Here is an 18,872-nt window from a genome sequence, read left to right as displayed (position 1 = left end):
TGTTTTTAGCATGTTTTGTATGAACTTAGGGGATCAAATATGAAAGAGTCAGGTATGAACGAGTAGATTTAAGGAGTGACCGGTCAGTCGTACGAGGATTCAGATTTGCAAACCGTGGCTTGGATGTATATGCTCTAAATTGTAAGGAACGGGGAAGACTTTTTCGGTCACGTCACCTAAAACAAACGTCTTGCATTTTTTATGGACCTAAAATGCCTTAGGAGTGTATTTGTTGACAGAGGTAAGGTTTTTATTTTTGTGACGCACGCAACTGAAAGTGAAACCCGGTCGCCGCAGATCGGGCCGCCCACCGCCACCGGGACCGGGAGTCCGGAGATCTCACGGCGCTCCCCCACCCGAAGCCAGCCACGCGCCTCACCCCACCCCACCCCCACCCCCACCCAATCATCTTCTTCCTCCTTCCACGGCCTCCTCGTGCATCCCTGAACCTCCCAGAACCCCCCACGCCGCGACGCCGGTGACAGCGCCCGCCGTCCGTCCGTCCACTCCATCTTTTTATACCACCATCCATCCCACCCCCTCCGCATCTGGACGACGACAGATCATTCGCAGAGACACATACGGCACCACATCTACAGCCGCTCGCCACTTCACTCCACACTCTCCGCCAGTCCAAGAACCCAAGGCACCGGGCGCCATGGCCGCCGCGCTCGCCGCGGACCTCCGCATCTCCTACCCGGCCGCCGCCCCGGCCCCGGCCGTCGCCGCCGCGGCGTGGGGCAGCAGCAGGACGGCGAAGGGCCCGTCGTCGCCCCGCGTCGCGCTCAGGGCGGCCAGGGGACGTGGACGGCTCGCCCCGGTGACCGGGACGCCGCGGACGGCGCTCTCCGTCAGGTGCAACGCCAGCTCCCGGGACGGGAGGGTGAGGACCCGCGCTCCCTTATCTTCTTCATTTAATCACAAAAAGAAATCTTCTTTCTTTCTTTCTTTATTTATTTACGCACGCGCGACCTCAGATTTATTCAGTATCCTTACATTGGAGTTGTATAATTTTGTATGCATCCTGTTTATCCCTTTGGTGCAAGAAGAAGTACAATACTCATTTAAGTAATTCATTATCATTTCTCTGGCTGCCAGATTACACAGCAAGAGTTCACTGAGATGGCATGGCAGTCCATTGTTCTGGCGCCTGAAGTGGCCAAAGAAAGCAAGCACCAGATCGTTGAGACTGAACATTTGATGAAATCATTGCTGGAGCAGAGGAACGGGCTCGCCCGTCGGATCTTTTCCAAGGCTGGAGTTGATAACACAAGGCTTCTCGAGGCCACGGAAAAGTACATCCAGCGGCAGCCTAAGGTGGTTTATCATGGACCCACATATCAATTGACTCTCCTACTTTCATACCAGCCCTAACATTTCTTTGTGCACTACAGTATATAGCTTTATTGTCAACAAACAAGAAATATAAACAAGTACTTGCAATGAGACCTCTTTTTCCCTGATGATTCAGGTATTAGGTGAAGATCCTGGCTCGATGTTGGGGCGTGACTTGGAAGCTCTGATACAGAGAGCAAGAAACTATAAGAAAGAGTATGGTGATTCATTTGTCTCGGTTGAGCACATTGTTCTTGGTTTTGCGGATGATAAGCGATTTGGAAGACAGCTGTTCAAGGACTTCCAGATCACCGTCGAAACCTTGAAAACAGCTATTGAATCCATAAGAGGGAAGCAGAATGTGATTGATCAAGGTACAAATATTTTCTTTTATCTGAATGCTATGATTTAGTGTTTGAATAACTTGTTGACATTCTTCACATGCTCATACCGTTGCATACTCTGATAAAATTCCATGGTGCAACCTAGAGTTTCCCCTGTAAAATGTTGGTTTTTGAGGTCACTACGGTGCTATTTGTTTGAAACACAAATTCAATGGCTAAGTGATAACCCAAGACAAGATTATATGTATGGCTCAAATGTGGACGAAAGAGACCTGGTTTTTGTAGCAGAGAAGATGCTGCTAAATTTTGTTAAATATATGTTCTTCACTAGGCATGAAAACTGGATGCTTCCTTTATTTCTTCAGTTTTAAAGGTATGCATATTTTTCCTCCTGAATAACAAGTATTAACTAATCCACTAAAATGATCTATTCTCAGATCCTGAGGGCAAGTATGAAGCTTTGGACAAATATGGGAAAGACCTGACAGCTATGGCACGTCAGGGGAAGCTTGACCCAGTTATAGGAAGGGATGATGAAATCCGTAGGTGCATTCAGATCTTGTCGCGGAGAACAAAGAATAATCCTGTTTTGATTGGTGAACCTGGTGTGGGGAAAACGGCTATAGCTGAAGGGTAGGAGAACTATAAATTTTGCACATCATTTGATCAGTTATGAGTGTGAAAGTAGTTTCTCTTACCATATTTTGCATTCTTATTAGGCTCGCTCAGAGGATAGTGCAAGGAGATGTCCCACAAGCACTGACAAACCGTCGAGTAAGTTTACTTGTCCATGCAATGATCCTATATTGTTGAGGGTTATATCAGGAGGATCTTATGAGTGATTTTTACTTTGTTTTGAGCAGCTGATTACACTTGACATGGGTGCTTTAATTGCTGGTGCAAAATATCGAGGAGAATTTGAGGATAGGCTGAAGGCTGTACTTAAAGAAGTCACAGATTCTGATGGACAGGTCATTCTCTTTATTGATGAGATTCACACTGTTGTTGGAGCAGGTAACAAGATACATAAATCATTATTGTTTTGACTCATGAGATTTTTCTTTTCCATATTCCTTACACTAACTTCCTACATATTTTATTTTATAATGACATTTACCTCTCTTTTTTTTAAAGATGGCATGCGTAGCCTAAAAATTGAGGATTAGACTGATCTATATACTCAATAATTTTTACCAACCATGTGATGGTCATCTCATTTGGATCTCATAGATCACTAAATTTAACTTCAGCATCAAAAAATGCTGCTTGGCTGGCACTAGTTTCAAGTAGCTAGTGAACTGTGTGACAATATTATTTTGGGAATCTCCAGCATTTGATTCAATTTGGGCGCTGTATGTGAAATAGTATGATTTATGAATACTGAGTTGCATCAACGCAATTTTACAGCCGAAGTCTATATATCTGTTTGATGATTGTTACTTAGATAAACTCCTGATTCTTCCATACAATAAAACAGTTTGTCAGTTTTTTTTATTCCTGTATTCTCACATGATATTTGTTTGTCGAGTTAGAAAAATAATGCATAACATGTTTTGAGCACAACACTGTGCCGGCTTGACAGAGATGGCAAAGCTGTTACATCTTGTTAAGTTTCCTTTCATTATGAACCAAGTGATTTGGAGATGTGAAGTTATAGTATCAGCTCTGCATGTTCTTTCAGTAGATGCTAGGAAGTCCAAACAGCTAGTGGGGTTGTTCTCATCCTGCTGTTCTTCTTCACTGAAAATTTGGTAAAAGGTACATGTATTATGCATCAAAATTACATAGGTTCACTGTAGGGGTCAACGGCTGAAACAACACGAAAACTCTACGATAGCTGTTTTCTCATGAAATTCGCTTGCATTACATTCTCATGGAACAACAAACTTGGACTCTTATCACATCTTAAAACTACTTGCCAGCACCATTAACGTGAATAACATGAGTAAGTTTCCTGTCTAATAACTTGACTCTTATCACGCCTTAAAACTAACTTACCACTACCATCAGTGTACATGACAAAGTTTCCTGTCTACAAACTTGGACTCTCATCATGCCGTAAAACTAACTTTATCATCACCATCAATGTGAAAAACAAGTTTCCTGTTGTCTGTTCAGAAGTTTATGAATCTTCATCTTATTGCAGGTGCCACTTCTGGTGCAATGGATGCTGGCAATCTTCTGAAACCAATGCTCGGAAGAGGGGAGCTACGTTGCATTGGCGCAACAACCCTCGATGAGTACCGCAAATATATTGAGAAAGATCCAGCACTGGAACGCCGCTTCCAACAAGTGTATGTTGATCAACCAACAGTTGAAGATACAGTGTCAATACTCCGAGGATTACGTGAGAGATATGAATTGCACCATGGAGTCCGCATATCAGACAGTGCTCTTGTTGCTGCCGCTGTTTTATCAGATCGTTACATCAGCGGACGATTTTTGCCTGACAAAGGTATTTACTACTATAGCATCACATGTGCTTGAAGTTACTAGCCTGCTTGATAATAGGGCATTATGAACTCTACTGCAGGCTCTTTTGTAGCTGGTTCTAAACAGTGACCGTCTTGTTTTGTTGCAGCAATTGATTTGGTCGATGAATCAGCTGCCAAGTTGAAAATGGAGATAACATCTAAGCCAACTGTTCTGGACGAGATTGATCGTTCTGTGCTTAAACTTGAAATGGAACGTCTCTCACTAACAAATGACACAGACAAAGCATCAAGAGACAGACTATCTCGTATTGAAGCAGAATTGTCACTTTTGAAAGAAAGGCAGAAGGGATTGACTGAGCAGTGGGAGCATGAGAAGTCGGTGATGACAAAGATTCAATCTATTAAGGAAGAGGTAAGTTCCGTTCCAGTATTTTAGTTTCTCACTCTCTGTATTATGTAGATTGGCACGGTTGTTGTTGCCAATTGACCTGACTTTCATTTAACTGTTCCAACAGATTGACAGGTTAAATGTGGAGATCCAGCAGGCCGAGCGTGAGTATGATCTCAATCGTGCTGCTGAACTGAAGTATGGTAGTCTGAATGCATTGCAGCGGGACCTTCAAAAAACAGAGGATGAACTGAATGAATATCAAAATTCTGGGAAATCCATGCTAAGAGAAGAGGTGACCCAAGATGATATTGCAGAGATTGTGAGCAGGTGGACAGGTATTCCCGTTTCCAAGTTAAAGCAATCCGACAGAGAAAAGCTGCTGTATCTGGAGGACGAACTGCACAAGCGTGTAGTGGGGCAGGATCCTGCAGTCAAAGCAGTTGCAGAGGCCATTCAGAGATCCAGAGCTGGTTTGTCCGATCCAAACCGGCCCATTGCCAGCTTCATGTTCATGGGACCTACAGGAGTGGGCAAAACAGAATTGGCGAAAGCCCTCGCTTCTTTTATGTTCAACACTGAGGATGCTGTTGTCAGGATTGACATGAGTGAGTATATGGAGAAACACTCTGTCTCAAGACTGATTGGTGCGCCACCAGGTTATGTTGGGTACGAAGAGGGTGGCCAGCTTACAGAGGCTGTCCGTAGGAGGCCATACTCTGTGGTCTTGTTTGATGAGATTGAGAAAGCCCATTCAGATGTATTCAATGTTTTCCTGCAAATATTGGACGACGGCAGGGTTACAGACTCGCAGGGCCGGAAGGTGAGCTTCACCAACAGTATCATTATCATGACATCCAATGTTGGTTCGCAGTACATACTGAATATGGACGAAGAAGGTGGAGCAACTGATTCGGCCTACGAGAGTATGAAGAAGAGAGTGATGGATGCTGCAAGATCTGTTTTCCGTCCTGAGTTCATGAATCGTGTGGACGAGTACATCGTCTTCAAGCCTCTTGAGAGGAAGCAGATAAACAGCATTGTGAAATTACAGGTAACATTTCTTTTGATTTTTGTTTGCAATTTAAAATGTCAGTGCTAGCAAAAGAGTACCAGGCCATATGGTTGTGAGCCACTTGTTAATCAGTTTTTCTTTTGCCTTGCCTGTTTGAAATACAGTTGGCAAGAGTGCAGAAGAGGATCGCCGACCGCAAGATCAAACTCGACGTCTCACCGTCAGCAATCGAGTTCCTGGGAAGCCTTGGCTACGACCCCAACTACGGTGCCAGGCCAGTGAAGCGAGTGCTCCAGCAGTACGTGGAGAACGAACTGGCCAAGGGTATCCTCAGAGGCGAGTTCAAGGACGAGGACAGCATCTCCGTCGACACTCAGGTGACGGTGCCGTCGAACGGACAGCTCCCCCAGCAGAAGCTTGTCTTCCGGAAGATGAACGAGGAATCCAAGCCGGCTGCTGCTCAAGACGAGAAGTTCCTGCCGACAGTCTGATGCTCCATATTTTTGCAGAGGATCGATCTATAAATAAGTGTAGATACATATAAGGGCGGCGAACTGGTAGTGTATCTCTTTGGGCATATCATAGCAGGGTTATGCAGCCAGAATTCTTTGCTCCAGCAGTACATTATTAGCAGCAGGACAACCCGAAAAAACCAGAGGTTTTGGACGACCCTGACATTCCTCTGATTCCAGATGCTCCAGCATACTAAGGTTGTTTGTCTGGCCATTTCAAAATTCTGTTTTGCTTCTGCTGTGAGCCAGGTAGGAATGCATTCACTGCATTTCCATCGTCGAACTTCGGTGAGTGAGTTTTACAGATTTTCGACATGGCATGGCCAATTGCTGTGAGCTTATGAGAATAGTTCAAGATGATTTATGCAGAAGTTTATTTGAAGGCCCATGAGATAGCCAAATTAGAAGATGTGATTTATTGGATCGTGGTTCTCTGAGTGCAGAAATTTCATATCAACTGAATGTTGTTTAAAGTGTGAAGAATGTTACCGACTTCAAAGAATGCGAAGCTGAATTACATCCTGGGGGCTCAGAATGCATGTATAGAAGATTTTGTTTAAAAAGTTGGTAGGTGGACAAACGGGGTGTCCATCGATTATCATGACACCAATGAGCAACTTCCATCTTTGCTAAAAACACTGTTGCCTTCTATACAACTTTGGCATTGCCGAGCCATCTCAAATCTCAAATAAATGAGGCAAGTTGGTATTACAACCTCAAACTACCATCAAAGTCTAAAACACCTCGACTTTCAAAACCGGACAAAAAACAACCTTGGGCGGTATTTGACAGTTTTTGATTGGTCAACTTCCCAGTCAGCGCCCTGTCACCATGTCACAACGAAAATTCAAATTTGAAGCCATTTTGGATCAAGATTTGACTGAACAAATATTTCATAGAAAAACTTGAAAAAATCTTAAAAAGCCAGACAACAATTATACCCAGTCTGGGAAAGTTTCAGCAAATTTTACCAAGTAGAAAAATATTAAGAGAAGAAATTCAAATGCAATGCCCCTTTGGGTTGAATTTTTGCCAAAACAAAAAATTATTCCAGAATTTTTTGGAAAAAAATCTAAAAAATCCACATAACCTTGCATTAAATCTGGGAAACTTTCAACAAATTTTGGCAAGTACAGAGCAAATATTCAAATTCTGAGTCATTTTTTGTAATTTTTTGGCTACAAAATTTTTTCTAGAAAGAATTCTCAAAAATCTACGCAACTCTTATATTCAATTTAGGAAAGTTTCAACAATTTTTACAAGTATAGAAATAGTTAGAGCAAAAGTTTAAATGCATAGTAATTTAGGGTCAAATTTAGGCCCAAAAATAAGTTCAGTTTTTTTAAAAAGTAAAAGCCTATAAAATCCTTATATTCAATATGTGAAAGTTTCAAGAAGTTTTTAGTTTGGCTAAAGATGTACAAGCATACTTTCAATTCAGGAGCATGGTGACGTGGCATATGAGTTAGAGCTGGCATATGAGTTAGCGCTGACTGGGATATGTGACTGGTCAAAACTGGTAAAACATAGTCAAAACCCCCATTGGGTTGTTTTTAGTATGGTTTTAAAAGTTGAGGCTTGTAAATTAGACGGTTCGTAGTTCAGGTGTTTCAGACTTGATGGTAATTTGAGGTTGTAATATGAAGTTATCTCTTAATAAATAAAAGAAAATTATTACTCCTTCCATTTCATAATAAGCGTCGTGGTTTTAGTTTAAATTTATTAAGCAATCCAAATGGTAATATTCAAATCACATAGTTTAAACCTAAATTTTATTTTTCACAGATCCTAGACTTCTATTGGTTTCCATGATTCATCCATACATGTTTCGCCAGAGAGTAAATTGCTTAAAACCATCATAATTGTGGCAAGGGTACTCCAAAACCATTACTTTTGTTGAAAATCATGAATAACCACAACTTTCTATGGCAAGTGAGTAACAAAATGCACTAATTCAGAACTGAGCCGCGTCTAACAGCAAAACTGACAGGTGGGACCCACATGTCTGGGCTGATGTGGCGAAGACTAGTCCTAGTCAATGTTTGACATGCTGAGATGGACGGGAGGCCCACCTGTCAGCCACACCTCTTATCTCCTCTCTCCATTCCTTCTTCATCCCCACAACGCCGCTACTCCCACTCCTCCCTCATAGCACCGCAATGTTGCCCCTCCCTCTGTACAACACCGCCGCTCCCTCTGTAAGGCACCGCCACTCGCCGGATCCCCCCGGCACCGCCTCCACCTGCTCCTGGCCAACCCACCCACCGCCGCGACCGCCTCTTGCCTGAGACGAAACACCTGACGCCGTCGCCGCCTCCGGGCCGAGCCGAGCCACTCAACGCTGCCATCCCTCTTTTCCTGAAGCGCGTCGTTGTCACCTGCTCTTATCGAGCCACCCGAAGCCATGCCACCATGGAGCTCCAGCTCACGCACCGCCAAAACGGGATCTTGGCCGACCAGGCCATGCGCACCGCCGCGCAGGACGGCGACCATAGAGGGTCGACGGAGGAGGCAGGGCGGTGGGGCTCCTCTCCTCTGCTTCCCTGGATCCACGTCGAACGGGGGAAGCCAGGGGTGGGAGGCGGAGGAGCCGGGATCTGAGCCAGCGGACGGCGGTGATGAGAGCCTCGCGATGGGATGGGCATCAGAGCGACTCCTCGCTCGAGCCAGTGCGCCCTAACCAAGCCCATAGGAGCACGCATTATGGGAGGGCCCTAGCCGACCCGTGCTCGCGGCGGTGTGCCATGGAGGAGCGCCTAGCCGCACCAATGCTCATGCGCGCCGCCGGCGAGCACCTCAGTCTCACTCACGCTAGGTGCTCGACATAATGCTCGAGAGAGACTAGTGAGAGGGAGAGAAAGACCAGTCAACCTGTACACGTGGCTTACTTTCTTTGCCAAGTCATCCTGACAGTGGGTTCCACCTATCAGTTTTGCTGTTAGACGCGGCTCAATTCTGAATTAGTGCATTTTGTTACTCACTTGCCACAGAAGTGGTGGTTATTCGTGATTTTCAACAAAAGCGATGGTTTTGGGATACCCTTGCCACAATTGTGGTGGTTTTGAGCAATTTACTTTCCGCCAGATCATTTAGAAGTGGTTGATGTACTTCTTTATCACAATTTTTCTTGATACATCTTCATTTACAACAAAAATCAACCGGTTCATCTTGCTGCAGGCCACGTAGATGATCAATCCCTGATACATCCATATAATGTATCAGAATCTACAACCAATGCAACAAACCTAAAGCATACACCACGTGCATATGTTTTGGAAGCCGCCATCATTATCGAACAGTCCAGCCATCCGTCGACACCACGACAACGCCGAATGACACCGCCTCTCTGTGCGCAAATTTTTGAGCATGTCGCGGTCGTTGCCGGTACACCACAACACTATGCCGCCAAGTACCACCAGCCAACACAACTTGAAGTGTCTAGAATATCTGTCCTCCATACCACTTGCCGAACATGTATGACACAACATAGCACCTGTCGGCCAGGCATGCCTTGACATCTCCGCAGAAGATTTGTGCAAGACGAAACCGTTGCACCATTGGAACCATCCACTGGTCCCTTTAGCCAATGCACATCTCCAAGAATGACGCCTTCATGGGGGAATGACACATGAGTGTCGGCATCATCTGATCGACTGATCAAGAATTTTCTCCGGAGGTAGCAAAATGAGGCGGGAACTTCACGTCGATGATGCCTCCAAGAAGAAAACCTCAAAGGGTGTCACCATCACTGGCACCGACCACCTGTAGACAAAGTTTTCGCCTAGATCTCGTCCCACGAGCATCCATCCGACATCTTGTTCATCGTCCATCCCACCTTCAAAGCTCCAGATCCGGCGACCACATATAGCATCACTACCACTATGGGAGCCTTTGCACACCGATCATTGCATGCGTGTGCCACCACTAGAGTTCGAGGGGGGGGAGCGACTGCCACCCCCTACCTCACCGGGAAGGGTCCCACGCGTGCTTGTCACCGTCACCGATTCGAAGCCAAAAACATCATATCGTCGGCGTAGTTACGCCTTGACCAGGGACATCACCATGCCATGACGATGCGGGTCGCCTGAGCTTCCCCCGCCGCCACCTTTCAGAGTCGTCGCCCCTGGATTCAAGCGAAACTAATGGCTCAAATCGGGACCAAAGGTCCCATCTGAACCGGGACTGATGGTTGTCGATGCCCGGCCGGCAACCTGCCCTCACAAATCGAGATTGATTCTCACATTATTGGTCCCGGTTCGTAACAGAACCAGGATTAAAGCCCTTTCATCGGCTGGACCAAAGGCCTGTTTTTTACTAGTGCCCCTGGATTCAAGCGAGGAGACCAAGAGATGCGCGCATGCACCCGACCCAATCTGGCCAACACAGACCTCCACGACGCCCTCTCCATCCGCCGTCGCTAACCCGCCACCAGGTCGTCGTCCGGACCACGTCGTCACACCTCCATGGATTTGATCGTGGCCTCGTCGTCTCATGCGAGGAGGCCCCGCACGACCCTCTCCTACGCGGTCCAGGTAGCAGAACCCCGTCACCACCGTCAACCATCGGGTTTAGCCCAGTGGCGACAGAAGGAAGGGGGAGAAGTGGCGACGACCCTGTTAGCTAGGGTTTGAGGAGCCGCCCGAGTCATCCGAGACGGGGCGGCGCGGGGGTTCTCTCTTGCCTCTCGGCTCAAAAATGTTGGATTCGTGGGGCTTGGCTTTATCCCAAAACAATTCGCATCATACTCCTTCCATTCCTAAATATAAGGTGTATTATTCTTTTAAACTAACTTTGATCAAGTTTGTAGACGAAAATATCAAGGTCTAGAATAACAAACAATTATTACTAGATTCATCATGAAATATATCTTCATATTCTATATATTTAATAACGTAAATTATTATATATTTTGCTACAAAATTGATCAAACATAGACAAGGTTTGACTTTATAAAAAAAATAACATACTTTATATTTAGGAACGGCGGGAGTATATCTAACAGAGAAACGAGAGTAAATATATTTCTCACACCTAATCCCTCCCGGAACTTCAATGATTCCCGAAGGTTACCAAATGGAGTGTGGAGGTTTTTCGTGGGCAGCATGCAATGTGTGTCGCATTCACCATAGACCCTAGCGTAAGCATAAACTTGTCACGCACCTCCCTACGAAATAGCCGTTTCCGAGGTGACTTGTTGGTTTCCCAGATGGCTTGCAGGTTTCTAGCTAGCGGCAAAAACTGTACCAGCACTAGTTGTTGAAGACAAAATTTTGGTCCCATTCCATTCAGGCACCAAGTGCCGGAAATACCCTCGCCGCTTAGTGTCCAGCCTTATCCCCTTCCTTGATTTTTCTCCTCTTTGCCCTCGCCGATCACCGCCCTCGTCTCAGATTCCCACCCACGCCATCACCCGGGAATCCTCTCAGCATCAGCATCAGCAGACCACGTACGCCTCCTCCCCCACCTGCTGCTTGAAGAAGCTCCTCCATCAGTGACCTAGAGTGAAGACTGAGGTGTCTCCGGTGAACTTGGTCGACTGGCTCTGCTGGTGTCTCCGGTGACGGCCACTGACTTGCTCGCCTTGTTCGTTCTGGCGTACGTGTCGTTTCCGTCTTGCCTTCTCCTTGATTCTGATTTCTTGTCCGGGAATGGTTGCTCCGAACCAAACCATGCAGGTGCAGGTGCAGGTGCAGCTGCGGCGATCGATGGAGGCTGTGCAGGGCGTCGAGTCCCTCGCTGGCGGAGATGGGCGGCACCATGTGTCACGTACCCTCGGGACGGCGCTGCTCATCTCCGTGGGGTACATCGATCTCGGCAAGTGGGTGGCGGCGGTTGATGCCGGGGCTCGCTTCGGGTACGACCTCGTGCTGCTGGTGCTCTTCTTCAACTTCTCCGCGGTCCTCAACCAGTATCTCTGCACCTGCATCGGCATGGTCACCGGCAAGAATCTTGCAGAGGTACATACCCAATTCTTCTCTAATAATTCCTGGCCTGCTGCTCTTGTTCCCCAGGTATCCTCTTTCTTGGAGTAATATCCTCTACTTCTAGGTCACTGTTTCCGACAAGGAATCTTCTCCAATATACTGAATTTCTCAGTTCTGAGCCCGAGCTCATATGTTCCTGGGTGCTCATCTGTGCACCGTATTTTTCCTTAAAAAAATATACTAATACTAAAATACTCTGATTTTTTGGCAGCAAAAGCAAATATGTTTGCATGTTCTAACCGCGTTCAAATATCTGTGGATAAATAATACTCTATTTGTGATGCTCTCATGAAAAACAGCACATGTTATGTTTCTTTTTTATCCAGACCACCATGAATTTAATTTCTCCATGGAAACAGAAATTCAGTTCTAAGCCCCAGCTCTTATGCTCCCGGGCGAGCATTTTTTTAATCTGTTAATAAATAAATAATCTAAATTTTCTGGCAAAAAAATGTTCTTCTGTTCTATTTTTTTAGAGAAGGAGGTTAAACCCCCGGCCTCTGCATCAATCGATGCATGCAGCCATCTTATTAATTATTCTACAAAGGTCTAACAAGAATATACATCAATTCATCCAAAGCCACCATTCACACCTACAAACTCGATAATGTGGAGTGCTCTCACTCCACATATCTAAGACCGGTGTTGTTTCCAATCCATCCACATAACGTATTGGGAACAACAGCCGGTGCAACACACCAAAAACGCACACCTCACGCACACGTTTTACCAACCGCCACCATCCTCGAACCATTGACCCATCTTCAGGAAAGCCAGTCCAATCATCCGTCGACGCCACCACGGCGTCACCGCCCTGCGCTCATCCGTCCAGATGCGAAGACTCTGAGAGATCTGTCGTGCGTAGCACCTGTCGGCCAGGCATGACTTGACAGCTCCACCAAAATTCCGTGCAAGACGAAGCCGCTCCACCTTCTGCCTCAGTCTGCCAGCGCTGCTCCACAAACGATGCTCCCAAGAGAGAAACGGCACCGTAGTACCACCATCGTCCGATCTGGACCAGCAACCGTTCAGGACCCACATAGTGACCACCACCACTCAGCCCTCAAAGCGAAGCCTTCAGGAAGGTCACGACGTCAAGGACGCCGCCGCCGCTCACCGGAGTTAGGGTTTTCACCCGAGAGGCAAGGAAGGGGAGCAGAGGAGCAGATGTATACCGACGTCTCCAAAAAGAATAACGGCGCCCTTGAGCGTCGTCGGCGGCGCGGCCGGCCTGGGCCAACCAAGGGGTTTCCCCCAATCCGAATCTCCTCCACCGGCTTCACCCGCAGGAAGGGCCCCGGCAACCACGCCGGCACCGCGAAGAATCCGCAGGAGAGAGGCCCACAGATCAGGACCTGGGGGCGCAGGTGGCGGTGCAGGCAGCGGCCGACGAAGGGAACGACACACCTCCACAACGACACTTCCAAGAAAGATAGCGGCACCGGCGGGCGTCGCCGTCGCGGCTCCGATGAGGACCGGAGCAAGGATTTCTCCCGGAGCTACGCTGGATATCCACCGCCACCGACCGCTGAGCATGGCCGCCACGCACCATCACGACCCCCAGCTAAGGCCACTGCACCGCGCGCCCTGAACACTACTCGTGCCCAGCCGCGTCCGGCTGCCGCTCCCTACCACCAGGGCCAAGTGCCCCGCCAGATCTGGCCATGGAGCCCCGGATCCGCCCTCCGCCGCCGCCGATTGGCGAGATCACACCAGATCCCGCAACCGCCGACGCGGGGCGCCGCCGTCAGAGCCCGAGGGCTGACGCGAGGGGCCCCGCCGCCGCCATCCTCGGGGCGCGCACGGCTTCGCCAACGTCCCCTCCGGCAGCGGCGAAGCGGGAGGGGGGGGAGAGGGGGTCCGGTGGCGGCGCGTGCGTGTCTCCAGATTGGTGCGTATCGCCAAGATGAGCGCTTGACTCTAGAGCCGAGCCTCTGGTGCCGATCCGAAGGAGTTTCTGCGGCCGTGCCGCCGCGTCAGGTGACGAGCGGGGGCCGATCCAATATGAGCTGGGCTCATCTGTTCTAATTGCGTCCCTATAAACGCACGCACGCACACCCTATCCATACGAGCACCTTCGAGAGACCAAGCCAACACATCATCGTGAGATTGACCAAGTCGTCACATACGCCTTTGTAGTCGAGGGAAACGCCTGCTCCAAGAGAAGGCACATCACCGGAAGACATGAAATAAATCCAGGAAAATGCAAACACCAATGTCAAGTTTGGTACTTGAACTCTGGTGAATAGAGGGTACCACTATCTTTCTAATCATTCAACCACATGTTGGTTTGCAATTCACTGTTTATGTGGGTGTACATGAGCCAAATAGCCAAAAAGCCATCCTTCTCAAATATTCCAACCTGATAAGAAATGTTTTTTTTTTGTGTGTGTGTGTGTGGGGGGGGGGGGGGGGGGGGGACTGTAGTATTCTGCAAGATGGTCCCTTGGATTATGTGTATTTTCTCAGTTACATGTACTATCTGGTCTTAATTGTAATATTTTCACATGAATTTCAAGATTTCCCACCAGGAGTACAGCCAGTTCATATGTGTTGGCCTCGGTCTCCAAGCTGGGATGTCTTTGTTTACATCAGAACTAACCATGGTACGTATGTGCACATACTTCAAACAGAACTGTTTTTGTCAATGTTCTATTAATTGTAACATATTTATTATGCTCTATTATGTGTATTGCCTTTGTTAACTATATTTTGAGGATGTGAGGATTGCTAATTAATCATGAACTTTTAATATTTTGGCTATTTCAGATTTTAGGCATAGCAGTTGGATACAACCTCGTGTTTGATCAGGATGATTTTATCACAGCCATCATTTTTGCATGTCTTGTAATTAATGTGCTGCCATATATTTTCTCCCCTAGGGTAAGTTTATTACTAATTCTTAAAAGGGTGACTTGTTCTAATTCCTCTAAGACGCGGTGTGCTTATGATTTATTATTTTTGTTCATTCTAGGACAAGAGGATGGCTGGAACGTTAAATGCATGCATAGCTGGCTTTACGATTCTTTGTTTTGTGCTTGGTTTATTAGTTAGTCAACCAGAAATTCCTCTTCATGTGAATGTGATGTTCCCTAAGTTCAGTGGTGAAAGCGCTTACTCACTGATGGCACTTATGGGTGCAAATATAATGTCACACAACTTTTATGTTCATTCGTCCATTGTTCAGGTATTTTCCTGTGTCTTGCTCATACCTAGTTAAAGTTGTCCATGTATTTGGGGTTTATATTTGGAGGTGCATAAGTTGTGCCAAACTGATCTATTTTCCTGTGTCTTGCTCATGCCATGTTAGGCTAGCTGTTGTAACTTGTCTTTCTGCAAATGGTATTGCATGTACTCATTTTTATTTTTATTTTATTTTTAGAAAAGGAGGATTACCCTGTCCTCTGCATCTGCGCGATGCATGTAGACATTTTATTGATTATTCATAAAAATCTTACAAAGTAGTATATCTGGTAGTCTGAAGCCATCATCATAACAACAATTGTCGCTACTCCTATTCACTTGATGAAGGGGTGTCGATAGTCCGAGCCTAATACCAAACAGACATCGCAATAAAGCCTAACATCTAAAGTCGGAGGCTCCAACTAAGGCTCTGTTTGGAATCACTCAGATTATATAATCCAGTTTTTATAATCTATTTTGTATCCAAACAGAATAGATTATGATGTAGATTATAAAAACTAGATGGACAGATTATTAAAAACTCACAATATACTCTACCCCCAGCTAAAATCAGATTATGGATAACTAATACCCATTACCCTTGTAAAGTTGGAGATACTTATATTCTTGCCACCGCCGCCCTCCTCTTTCTTAAAAAAAAACAAAGGGCGGACAGATCATTATGCAATGTAAAACCTGGATTGCAGTTTATATAATCTGGCGTCCAAACATATCCACCTAGATTATTTTTGTAAACCAGATTATATAATCTACCTTCATAATCTAGATTATTATAATCTATTGTGGTTTCAAACAGGGCCTAAGCCACATATTGGGTTTGGGGTAAAAAGCAGTCCGAGGCACACTCATGTGACATCGTCGCCGTCTTCCACCAATCCATCTCCATAGAAAAACCTGACGCACCGACCTTGTCAGGCCTTTCTGCCATCGATGCCACCATGACGCCAGACATTGTCCTCCTCCTACGTGAGTCCATCTTCGTGCATCGAACGCTGAGACTCCACTGTGCCACGTCGTCGAGATCCGCCGCCATCAATGTGTAAGATGAAGCCGTCCACTGGTGTCTCGAGCCCCTATACACCTCCAAGAATGGCCCTCTCCCATGAGGCACCAGAGTGCCGCCGTCATCTGATCTACTGATCTAGGGTTTCCCACAGAGGTAGCGGATAAAGGTCTAGAGCTTCTTCATGGCGATGCCTTCAAGAAGGTAAAGACACAAAAGAGTGCCACCATCGCTGGTCTTAGCAACAAGCCGAGAACGAGGTTTTCATCCGGATGCGTTCGACGAACCTCTATCAAGCATCGTGTGCACGGTTCGCCGCCGATCTGAACCGCCGCGCAATGAGTAGGCCGCACCGGCCAGACCACGCATGTCGCCAACCCGTCCACCAGGTCCTCGATGCCGTCGCAGCCGATCCGGGGCCAGATGGCCTGTCGCCGCAAATCCAGTAGCCGCTGACGGACGCAGTCAACGCCGCTGCCCGACGCAAGGCCGGTCGCTGTGCCCACAGCCTTTGCCACCCGAGGCAGAGCCGAACTAGCATTGTATACTGTTTGCTGTTTATGATGTACTTCCTCTATACCTAAATAATTGTAGTTGGGAAAAACTAGACCAGTTTTTTCTAACTACAATTATTTAGGTACAGATGGAGTAGTTAATACACCTATTACAAGATCGAAAAAACCATTGAACTTCTGGTTATGGTGGTTCGGAGATACTTTGAAACACATCAGATAATTGCACTGTACTTTTCACGTTGTACTCGGTGATGTATACCTTTTCTCTCTCGATGAACTGGCAGGAGCGCTGTCTTTACACTTTGCACACCATGATTTTTTTTCGACATGGCTTTGCACACCATGATGAGATACTGATGTCACTTTACTATTTATTCTTGCTTATTTGAGTTACCCTTTCATGTTAACTTGGATGTCATATATGCAGGTTCAGAAATCTCATGTTCATACCGTGGGTGGCTTGTTTCATGACCACCTTTTTTCAATACTATTTACTTTTACTGGGGTTTTTCTTGTGAACTATATTTTGTTGAGCTCAGCAGCAGCAGAATCTAGTCACAATGTGATCCATACCTTTCACGATGCTGTCGAGCTAATGAACGAGGTTTGTGAGTCCTGTCTCCATACTATCAATCAAACTCTTCAAATCACAAACATGACTTTGGATGTCTTAATGGCTTGTTTTTAAAAATCCCTAGTTTATTTGGATTCTTGTTTTCTGCAGATATTTACGAGTTCCATGGCACCACTTGTGTTGCTAGCTGTTCTTCTCTTTTCAAGCCACATCATTGCATTGACATCTGTTATCGCTAGCCATGTAGTCACGGAGCATTTCTTTGGCGTGAACATATCTCTGTTTGCTCATCATGTGCTACTTAAGCTTCTTTCCATGATTCCTGCTATCTATTCTGCAAAGGTAGCAGGCTCTGAAGGGGTATATCAGTTAATCATTCTGTGTCCAGTAATCCAGGCGTTTACCCTGCCTTCGTCTATTATCCCTATTTTCCGCATCGCCTCATCAAGGTGGATAATGGGCAACTACACGGTATCTCTACGTGTTGAAATATTAGCCTTCCTTTCATTTTGTCTTACGTTGTTTATAAATATCATCTTCGCGGCGGAAATTCTGTTCGGCGACAGCGCCTGGACGAACAGCGTGAAAGGGAACACAGAAACCCCTGTGCTAATTCCCCATGCTGTACTTATTCTAATGTCTTGTGCATCTATTGCTTTCGCACTCTTCCTGGCTGCTACCCCACTGAAGTCATCAGGTAGGGAAGCCGAAACTCAGGAGCTGTGTGTGCACTCTCAAAGAGGAGCACCTGAAGAAATTCAAAGGTATTCTAGCTATTGATGTTGTTCCAGGAGATGCATGCATTGGCTTTAAAGAACACTGAAAGTTTTGAAACCAGCGCAGGTCCTGAGACCCTTGACGTCTGCCATCCTCGAGGAGTCAAAATCAGCTGTTAGGTTTCACTTTAGAGATTCAATTCAACACCAAAGATCTTTACTGCCACCGTAGTAAAACAAAGTCAGCTAGCAGGAAATATCCAAATGAAGAGGGCAGCTGAGAGAAATGTTGAAGTAGAAGCGGATGTTTGCACAGACCGAAATATACTTTTTGCGAAGAAATTACCTTCATAGTATTGTTGGTGACAAAGTTAAAATCAACACTGTATTACTATTCAATCTTCTATCATGTAAATTTCTGTTTTTTCCACCAAGATTTCAGATGGGATTTTTCTTTGGCGAAATTTTTATATGAGTACGCCAGTGGTGAAGTTTGTTCTAATTTTTATTTATTTACTTTTTCCTGAGTTGCTATGTTTTTCTCACATCAGGTTTATCGGTCCCCAGGTTTTGAGGAGTATTTTCTGTTCAAACTCTCAATATTCTTTTTTTTTTGGAAGAAACTCTCAATATTCTACCTCTTATAATAGGCTTTCACCCTGCTTTAAATATAAAGCTATACAGCCAAAGGACACAACACGAACACATAGAATTATTCTCAAATAAAGACGTTCAACACTTTTTTGAATGCATCTTTGAACATTTTTTAAGTGCTATTGCAAAACTAATATGGTAAAGATATTATTTTTATATGTATTTTTTAAATTTCCGTGAACCCTATGTAGTG

General features: G+C 45.9%; 2 protein-coding genes across 4 annotated transcripts; both read left to right on the top strand.

The window, feature by feature from the left end:
- The first annotated feature begins 364 nt into the window (after positions 1 to 364).
- LOC123450068 (chaperone protein ClpB2, chloroplastic) lies at positions 365 to 6,251 on the top strand. Its single transcript, XM_045127473.1, has 10 exons — positions 365 to 883; positions 1,099 to 1,317; positions 1,472 to 1,709; positions 2,117 to 2,312; positions 2,399 to 2,453; positions 2,543 to 2,693; positions 3,826 to 4,134; positions 4,261 to 4,526; positions 4,630 to 5,556; positions 5,682 to 6,251. The coding sequence occupies exons 1-10, from the start codon at positions 659 to 661 to the stop codon at positions 6,006 to 6,008; spliced, it is 2,913 nt and encodes a 970-aa protein (XP_044983408.1). The 5' UTR covers positions 365 to 658; the 3' UTR covers positions 6,009 to 6,251.
- A 5,108-nt stretch (positions 6,252 to 11,359) lies between these two features.
- LOC123450067 (protein ETHYLENE-INSENSITIVE 2-like) lies at positions 11,360 to 18,539 on the top strand. 3 transcript variants are annotated; one of them, XM_045127471.1, is made up of 8 exons: positions 11,360 to 11,586; positions 11,711 to 11,986; positions 14,533 to 14,619; positions 14,783 to 14,896; positions 14,988 to 15,200; positions 17,163 to 17,339; positions 17,460 to 18,073; positions 18,148 to 18,539. In XM_045127471.1, the coding sequence occupies exons 2-8, from the start codon at positions 11,735 to 11,737 to the stop codon at positions 18,203 to 18,205; spliced, it is 1,515 nt and encodes a 504-aa protein (XP_044983406.1). In that variant the 5' UTR covers positions 11,360 to 11,586; positions 11,711 to 11,734; the 3' UTR covers positions 18,206 to 18,539. The 3 variants fall into 3 exon arrangements, with proteins under 3 accessions (XP_044983406.1, XP_044983405.1, XP_044983407.1); XM_045127470.1 differs by having other exon boundaries at positions 11,705 to 11,986; XM_045127472.1 differs by having other exon boundaries at positions 11,361 to 11,586; positions 11,705 to 11,986; positions 18,153 to 18,539.
- Positions 18,540 to 18,872: the final 333 nt, after the last annotated feature.

Source organism: Hordeum vulgare, chromosome 4H (assembly GCF_904849725.1).
Source record: "Hordeum vulgare subsp. vulgare chromosome 4H, MorexV3_pseudomolecules_assembly, whole genome shotgun sequence".
NCBI classification, from domain to species: Eukaryota; Viridiplantae; Streptophyta; class Magnoliopsida; order Poales; family Poaceae; genus Hordeum; species Hordeum vulgare.
Note: the sequence above shows the minus strand (reverse complement) of the source record. Positions and strands in the feature narration are given on the sequence as shown.

Bases quoted from the DNA above. Each gene is read 5' to 3' on its own strand.
- LOC123450068 (XM_045127473.1), top strand. From the start codon at position 659: ATGGCCGCCGCGCTCGCCGCGGACCTCCGCATCTCCTACCCGGCCGCC. The intron at 1,710-2,116 runs GTACAAATATTT...ATCTATTCTCAG, and splicing joins GCAGAATGTGATTGATCAAG to ATCCTGAGGGCAAGTATGAA. The intron at 2,313-2,398 runs GTAGGAGAACTA...CATTCTTATTAG, and splicing joins AAAACGGCTATAGCTGAAGG to GCTCGCTCAGAGGATAGTGC.
- LOC123450067 (XM_045127471.1), top strand. From the start codon at position 11,735: ATGGAGGCTGTGCAGGGCGTCGAGTCCCTCGCTGGCGGAGATGGGCGG. The intron at 11,987-14,532 runs GTACATACCCAA...ATGAATTTCAAG, and splicing joins CCGGCAAGAATCTTGCAGAG to ATTTCCCACCAGGAGTACAG. The intron at 15,201-17,162 runs GTATTTTCCTGT...TCATATATGCAG, and splicing joins TTCATTCGTCCATTGTTCAG to GTTCAGAAATCTCATGTTCA.